This window comes from Vombatus ursinus, unplaced genomic scaffold (assembly GCF_900497805.2).
Source record: "Vombatus ursinus unplaced genomic scaffold, bare-nosed wombat genome assembly UNPS02009173.1, whole genome shotgun sequence".
NCBI lineage: Eukaryota > Metazoa > Chordata > Mammalia > Diprotodontia > Vombatidae > Vombatus > Vombatus ursinus.
The window spans coordinates 3,086,114-3,094,502 of record NW_020948951.1 but is presented as its reverse complement, the minus strand read 5'-3'; the positions used below and the strand labels follow the sequence as shown (position 1 = coordinate 3,094,502).

The 8,389-nt window shown below is 43.2% G+C and overlaps 1 protein-coding gene across 2 annotated transcripts in view; it reads right to left on the bottom strand.

Annotated features, from left to right (window-relative positions):
* The window catches only part of CLEC17A (C-type lectin domain containing 17A), a 21,088-nt gene extending 13,100 nt beyond the window's left edge, over positions 1–7,988 (bottom strand). For both annotated transcript variants that reach the window (XM_027851038.1, XM_027851040.1), the window contains exons 1-6: positions 7,850–7,988; positions 7,426–7,548; positions 6,414–6,446; positions 5,698–5,748; positions 5,572–5,616; positions 3,710–3,994 (exon numbers count right to left, since the gene is read on the bottom strand). In XM_027851038.1, the coding sequence (XP_027706839.1) occupies positions 3,710–3,994; positions 5,572–5,616; positions 5,698–5,748; positions 6,414–6,446; positions 7,426–7,548; positions 7,850–7,898 (586 nt within the window). In that variant the 5' untranslated portion in view covers positions 7,899–7,988. The remainder of the gene's footprint in view (positions 1–3,709; positions 3,995–5,571; positions 5,617–5,697; positions 5,749–6,413; positions 6,447–7,425; positions 7,549–7,849) is intronic.
* Positions 7,989–8,389: the final 401 nt, after the last annotated feature.

Below are 8,389 nucleotides of genomic sequence, written 5' to 3'. Positions count from 1 at the left end.
ACACACACACACACACACACACACACACACACACACACACACACATCCCCTTTATTTTGCCCTTCTCAGTGGCATTTAGCATGTAATAGCGTTTGTGCCTTTGTTATATTGAAAGCTCCATGAGGGTAAGTACTTTGTCTTCTTTAACCTTACCTTTTCCCAGTGCCAGCACAGGGCTCTGCACAGACTCTGTACTTAACATGTTTGAGCATCTCTTATGCTGGAGCCCCAGGTTACATCTTCAATAAGGCCAAAGTGAAAAAAAAGATAGACCCTGAGCTCACTCAAGGAGCTCACAATCAGATGGAGAAAATAATTCGACTGCAACTTGAACAAATATTTATTAAGCCTCTGACGTGTCACACACCACATATGAGATAGCCTAGGAGATGTTCTCCTTCCTCACCTCCACCTGCTGTCTCCTCTGGCCCCCTTAGCAGCCTCTTAAAGCTCCTTTCCACTTACTAGCTGTGTGAACCTGGACAAGTCACTTAACTCCAATTGCTTCAAAAAAAAAAAGCTCCTTTCTCTTCCACCCATCAACTCATACCTTTCTTCTCTGAGATCATCTTCCATTTACTGTATTTATCATGTATTTACCTAGTTGTTTGTGTGTTATCTTTCTCATTAGTATGTGAGCTTCTTGAGAGCAGAGAGTAGGTTTTTTTTTCCTTTTTTTTTTATCCTCAGTGCTTAACACAAGTGACTGGCATATAGTAAGTACTTGAAAAATATTTGGTGATAATGAAAAGTTACTTTAACTGAGCTTTGATTTTTTTTCTTTTTTAGGGAATTGGGGTTAAGTGACTTGCCCACTGTGACACAGCTAGTAAGTGTCTGAGGTCAGATTTTAAACTGGGGGCCTCCTGACTCCAGGGCCAGCACTCTATCCACTGTACCACATAGCTGCCCCTTTTGTTTGTTTGTTTTTAACTGGGCATCAAAAGACAGACATCCATATGAGTAGGAAAAAAGGGAAAAGTTACACTCTGGGAAAATGAGTTCAGCAAAGACACAGATATGAATATAAGCATAGTTTTTAAAGGATTCAATAACTAAATGAGTCTGGTTGGAATAAAATGTTCAAATAGGGAAGGATGAGAAGTTAAGATTGAGGAAGGGAGGCACAAATTGTGGAGGGCCACACTAAGGAATCTGGCCTCTGTTCCACAGGCCAAGGAGAGCAGTGGAAGGATGTGACCAGAACAAGTCACTGCCAATGCCTTCCCTTAGTTGTTTACCTCCAATTTATCTGTATATATCTTGTTTGTCTATACTTGTTTTCATATTGTCTCCCATATTAGATTATCAGTTCTTTGAAAGCAAAAACTATCTTTTGCCTTTCTTTGCATCCTCAGGGTTTAGCTTTGGCACATAGTAGGCATTTAATAAATGCTTCTAGATTGACTGACTACAGGATTGACTACAGGAGGGACCAGAAGAGGAGAGATTGGAGGCAGGGAGACATATTAAGGTCAAAATGAGTAAAGGTGCAACTGAGCTTCCTTTCCACCACTGATAAGCCATCCAAGACCCAGGTGTAAGAAGAGAAGGACAAAGTTAAGTTTCTTAGACAATCTGGAATCCTAAATGGATATAGGCTGGAGGCAACTAGGAGGGAAGTATCCTGTTTCTGTTGAAGCCACTTCCATCCTTCCGATCATTCAGGTTCAAAACCTCAGGGTTACCTCAACTCTTTCCATCCCTTCATGCTTATAACTCGTCAGTTGCCAAGTTTCCTCGATTCCACTTCCACAACATCTTTCCCATCTTGTCCTCATCTCTCCAGCCACACAGCCACAATCCTAATTCATTACCTCTCACCTGGACTATTGTAATAGCCAACCCTTTGGTCTCCCTGTCGCAAATCTTTCCAATCTATCTTCCACATTGCTGCCAAAGTGATATTACTAGAGCAAATGTCTTCAACCGACTCATTCTCCTGCCCAATAAACTCCAGCAGCTCCCTATTATATCTAGGGCTAACTATAGATTCTTGTGCTTGGCATCTAAAGCCCTTTACAACCTAGCTCTAACCTAATTTTTCAATCTTATTATATATTACATCCCTTCACACACTATAATCTAGCCAAGCTGAACCTTCTCTCTGTTCTTCCAACATGGTTCTTTATCTCCCATTTCCATAACTTTGCATAGGCTGCCCCCATGCCTGGAATAAACTCCCTCCTCACATTCACTTCTTAGAATTCCTAGTTTCATTCAAAGCTTAGTTCAAATATCACTTTCTTCAGTAAGCTTTTTCTGCTCCGGCCCCACTACTAGCGCTGTCTCTCACTACCACCACCTCATGCAAAAAAAAAAGAAAAAAAAATCTCCTCATATCTACTTTGTATATATTTACTTGTATATGTTTATTTTGTATATATCATCTGATATCTACTTTGAGTCTTTCTACATGTATACCTGTTGTTTCCCCCTACAGAATGTAAGCTACTTGAGGGCAGGGATTATTTCCTTAAGGTCTTTGTATGTCCTGTGCTTAGCATAATGCCTGATACATAGCAGGTACTTAAGAAATCATTGTTGACCAACTGTCTGCTTGACTGTCATCATTCATTATCTACTCTATCTACTGAAAGTTTGTTATCTTCAGTTCTTCTACTATCATCTGGTATGAGGAAGAAAACTACATGACTTCCCACTCATCACAGGATTTGGAATAAGAAGAGGTGTCATTCACCAGACTACCAAAGGAGTTCATCCATGACATATATACAAAAGCTTAAGAACCCCTACTCTTGTCAGTGTCTTTTCTAAAATAAGGTGTCCCAAACTGAACACAGCATTCCAGATAGGACCAGGCAGATGATAGTAGAACTATTGTTTTCCTTATTCTGGACCCCTCACCTCTTGTAAAGCAGCACAGGGTAGTGTTGGCATTTTTGGCTACCAAGTCACACTTGATGACTCGTATTAAACTTGCCATCTACTAAAACTCCCAGGTCTTTTTTTTTCTTTCAGAAAATTGTTATCTAGCTACAATTCTCCCATCCTCTGTTTGTGAGGCTAATTTCTTGAATCCAAGTATAGAATTTTCCATTTATCCTTAATGAAAGGGCTCTCATTCAGTTTGGCCTATTGTTCTAACCTATAGGATAATTTTGTATCTCAGCTCTAACATCCAGTAAATTAGCTGTCCCTTCCTAGTTTTGCCTCACCTGCGAATCAGTAAGCATGCCAGCCATATCTTCATCCAAGTCACTTATAAAAATGTTGAATAGGACAGAGCCTATAATTCTATGATGAAAATATCATAAGATCCTGTGATTTGGAGCCAGAAGAGACCTTAGAAATCATGATATGCAATGCCTTCATTTTACACTTCAGGAAAGGCTCAGGAGGGTTAAGTGATCTAGCCAAAGTCACGCAGATGGTAAGTAGAAGATCCAAAATTCAAGCCTAGATCTTATGACTCCATATCTAATCCTCTTTCCCCTAAACCACATTTTTTTTCTGAGTCTCAGCTTCCCTATCTATTAAATTGGGATAATGGCATTTGCATAAAACTATTGGGGGAAAAAAACATTTTGGAAGCCATAAACCATTATAAAGATATGAGTTGTTGCTATTATTAATATTCTCTACCTCCCTTGACTCTTACATCCTTTCCTGGTTTTCTGGAATGAGACCAGTTCCCTTGGATTGCATTCAGTCAGCTCCCCATGTTCAAGTTACAAATCATACTCACACTTCATCAAGGTCACAGCAAGGCTTGTCACCCCCAGGAGCAATGCTATCCCCACCAGCATACAAAGGCACACTGCCATTTTCTCTTTCCGAGTGAGCTGGGGGATCTTTCTTTTCTGCCTGGACTCGAGCACCTGGGTAAGCTGAAACCCTTGGCTGAACTGAGGTTCCTGAGTGAACTGTGGCCCTTGACTTGGCTGGAACACATGGCTGGGCTGGGACATCTGGCTGGACTGGGGTACCTGGCTGAGCTGAAACCCCTGGATGAGCTGTGGATGGGGAACAGCTGTGAAAAGCAAAAGACATCAAATCTTGAGGCCAAGGAAAGAAATGATTCCTTGGGTCTTTACTGAAGAGAGAAGGAAGGAATCATAGCATCATATTGATTCCAGAGATGGAAGAGACATTAGGGACCATCTAACCTGGGGTCCATGGACCCCTAACAGCACTGTGGATAGATTTCAGGGGATCTGTGCACTTGATTAAGAAAAATTACATCTTTATTTTCACTAACTTCTAATTGAAATTTGGTACTTACTTCAATTATTTAAAAAAAAAAAACACGTGAGAAGGGGTACCTAGGTTTCACTAGGCTCCAAAGGGGTCCAGGACACAAAAAAACAATGTTAAGAACTCTTATTTACAAATGAGAAAACTGTGACCCAGGGAGTTTAAAGGGGTCTCTCTTAGCCATGATATAGATAAGATACCAGAACCCAAACACATGGCAGAAGCACGAGAATGGCACACACAGTGACTACGCCATAACAAAAACATCACCTCAAGGCAGCTGGACTCAGATTAAATGCAATGAACCATTCTGGTTCTAGAAAACAGAGGACATGACACACATCCTTCCTCTCAGGGGAAAAGTGCAACTACAGTTACAAGATTTAGGCTACATTGTCAGACTTAGTTGCTTTGCAAGTTTGTCATACTTAACAATTTTTCTTTGTTACAAAGGAAAATCCAATGGGAATTGGTGAGAAGAAATGATTATCATTTTTTAAGACATACTTTTTTTTAATACGGAAATAAATGAGAGTTTGGCAGTGGGAGGTCCTAAACTGATGACTCAAGATGCTCCAGTTATAGTTTATCCTTCCCAAGCCAAAGGGAATTCTAGTTTATCTTTTTCTGGAGAATGACAATTTGGCAAAAACGGGCATTGACAAGATTTCTCCCTTCCTTGGTTCTGCATCTTGCCTTGTCCTACAGCTAAGTCAGCTTTGACTAATTCATTTGCTCATTCCTTCATTTAATAAACATTTTCTAAGCCCCTACACTGTATTCTAGATAACAGCTTGTGGCTGAGAACATTGCACTTGGTCTCCAGAACCCCTGAGCTTTGTTGCTGTTGGGGAGACTCAGGGGCTCCAGCTACCAGGCCTTCCGACTGTGGAAGAGAGTAGAGAGTCCATCAAGGAATCGGGACTTACCCATCTGGGGTGGGTGACAGGCAGGGGAGTGGAAGAGAAAAATTCACCAAGGTGACCATGTCACCCAAGTAAGCAAAACCATCCTACAACCCTCCTGCTCTCCCCCCATCTTTGATCACAAATATAGAACCAGAAAGTCCAACCTTATTTTACAGATGAGAAAACTGAGGCCCAGAGAGGTTAAATGACTTGCCCATGGTCGCACAGCTAGCATCTGAGGAAGGATTTGAACCCTTCCTGATTCCGAAGCCAGAGCTATAATGACCATAACATGCTGCTTCTTGTTCAGAATGGGCAGACATAAGGAAGAGAGGGCTCTAGAGTGAAGTCAGGGAAGATCCTAGGGGTTGTAGGGAGGAGGGCAGTAAAGGCCTCATGGATGTTTCTGTTGCTTATTCCCAGGCAGAGACTGCCTGTTACTTACCCATTTGGGGAAGTGGGGAACGGGACACAACAGCAGGGCCCAAGCCTAGAAAGAGGAGAGAAGAGTTACCTGGGACAAAGCATTAAGCAGGAGAGGCGAAGGGAAAAGAGTGGCCCAAGGTCTCACCTGCTGCTTGTGAGGACTTGCTGGGAAGTGCTGGTTTCATTGTTTTCTTCCCTGGGCAAGAGCGAGACAGAGAATAACAAAATCTCCAAGCTGAAAGGGCACTCAGACCACATCTAGTCTAGTCCACACATAATCAATATCCTCTGCAACAAGGTATCTGACCTCCTCTTGAAGACCTCCAGTGATGGGAAACTGGCCACCCCCTGAAGCTGTCTATCCCATTTTTGAATAGCTCTCATTGGCAGGAAGTACTTTTTTACATGAAACCAAAATCTTATCTGCAACATCTGACCATTGCTCCTGGTTCTGTCCTCTGGGGCTAAGCAGAATCCTATTCCTTCTTCCATATGAGTCTTCAAATTCTCCCACACAATAATCACGGCTCCCGTAAATGTTCTCTTCTTCAAGATAAAAATCCTCCATTTGAGGTCTTTAAGAGACTAAACGACAACTTTTGTCCAGTGTGTTTTGGTGATAATTCTTTTTTCAGTGTGGGTAGGCTTGAATGACCACCAGAATACCTTCTAACTCTGAAATTCTGTGATTCTCTAGTTCTATGAAGTGATCATATGGCTTGGTCTCTAGTTCTCTCTTTGGGAACCAAGAAACCAGAGCCAGCCCCCTCCTGCATAATTGCCTTCTGTCACTTAGCCTCTGGATCCAAAGGCTGATGAACCTCACCCCACCCCACAGAAAATCTTCCCAAATCAGCTCACCTGCTCGGGGAGGTCTTGGGGGAGCTATCGAACCTAGGGGAGAGAGTAGAAAAGCTGTTGGTTCATAATTTAAGAGGCATCCAGGTAGCAGTAGCTAAAGCCCTGGGCTTGGAGTCAAGAAGACTTGAATTCAAACCTGCCTCAGACACTTAACTAGCTATATGATCCTGGACGAGTCACTTCACTTCTCTTGGTCTGTTTCCTCATCTATAAAATGAGGGGTTGAATTTGATGGCCCCTAGGGTTTCTTTCACCTCTAACTCTGTGAACCAACCTGGTCTGTTCTACCTCCCTATTATCTTATTTCTTCTGCATTAGCTAGGCTCCCCTATTTCCTAAATCAGCAGTATCAAACGTGGGCGGGGAGTAGGGGTGGGGGTCAAATGCAGCCCAACCTGATTAAAATGTAATTGGGAAATATTTAGCAAAATAAATAAAAATTTGATAAAACATAGATAACATTACATTTTAAAACTAAGTCAATATGTGGCCCACAGGAATTCTTATTTACAGATTACTGGCCCCTATTTCTATTTTGAGTTTGACACCACTGCCCTAGGCCAACCTCTCTCTGCAAGGCTTCTGTGACCCAAAGACCAAGTTTCTAGAACCAGATCTCTAGGGGATGTGCCCAGTGGTGTGGAGCTGGGGAAGAGGTGGGGAGTAGGGAAACTAAGGCCAAAGAGGGGTCCTAAGGCCAAGGGGATGCATGGAGGTCCGGCCCATAAAGATTTCCTCTCCCACCCTCTGGTTAGCCCACAGCTGGTCACATAATGGAAGAGAAAACAATCTGGACTTAGAATCAGATACCAGCTCTGATAGGTCCTGACTTTGGCCTTGGGGCAAGTTTCTTCTCCTCTATGGACATGTTTTCCCATCAGTAAAATGAAAGTCAGACTAATTGATATCTAAGGTCTCTGCCAAGATTAAATTATCTGATTTACTGCCATTTAAAGGGGGGATAGGGGTGGGGAGAGGTCTTCCTTTCAGGCAGTACTCCCACATTCCTTACCCCTCAGCCATCCCAATCTTCCACCTGGGCCTGGAAACTTCCTGGTCCCTGGCTTGGGAGGAAGGTCTTCTTTGGATGGGGCCATGTTCTCATAATCCTCATCTTCTGGACCTTCAGTTACTCCTTCCAGAAAAAAAAAAGTAGTTTCTACTCATGCATATTGCCACTCTGATAGCCAGGGTAGTTGTGGGAGCTGAGCTGGGACACAACAGTGCCCCAAACTCTCACATGACCATTTGTCATGCCAAACTTCCACTCTGAATATGCCTCCCTAGTACCCATCCCCAGATCTCCCCTTTGCCACATGAATCCATTTCAGAGAGAGGCATCGGACATCCCAAGCTATAGGCATGCCTGGCAAAGTGACACCTAGCACAACCACCATGTCCCTAACCTCCAGACAAAACCTGCCTGAAAATCATACCTGTTTGTCCGTTGAATGCAAAATTTCTATACATGCTAGTGAAAGACATCACTGCCTACAGCCAGGGAGGAGAAGAGCCAGGACACCTCTGCTGCTCGATCCTTCAGTCATCTAGACTCAGACCTCATCCTCCCCACCTTCCGTCTCTCGTATAACCACATGCTAAGACCCACCTTGTCTCAGTTCCCTCTTTGTCACTGGGGGCAAGAACATGCAAATCCAGCCCCCTGCTAGCCATTCTCAGTGTAGGTACTCAGTGACCTAGCATCCCAGGGGGAAACTGGGGAACCCAGGGCTAAACATCTGTAGTCATGGGACCTGAGCTGAACCCCAGCTCTGCTGTTTATTACCTGCGTGGCCTCCAGCAAGAGACTTCAACTCTCTGGGATTCACTGTCTTCCCCTGTGGCAGGTGGCCAAGCAGTTAGCAATTAGTAAGCACCTAGTACGTGCCATGACTGTACTGAACACTAGGGGTACAAGGAAAGAAAAAAAAATCCTTGCTCTCAAGGAACTCAGAGCCTAATGGGTCAACAATTAC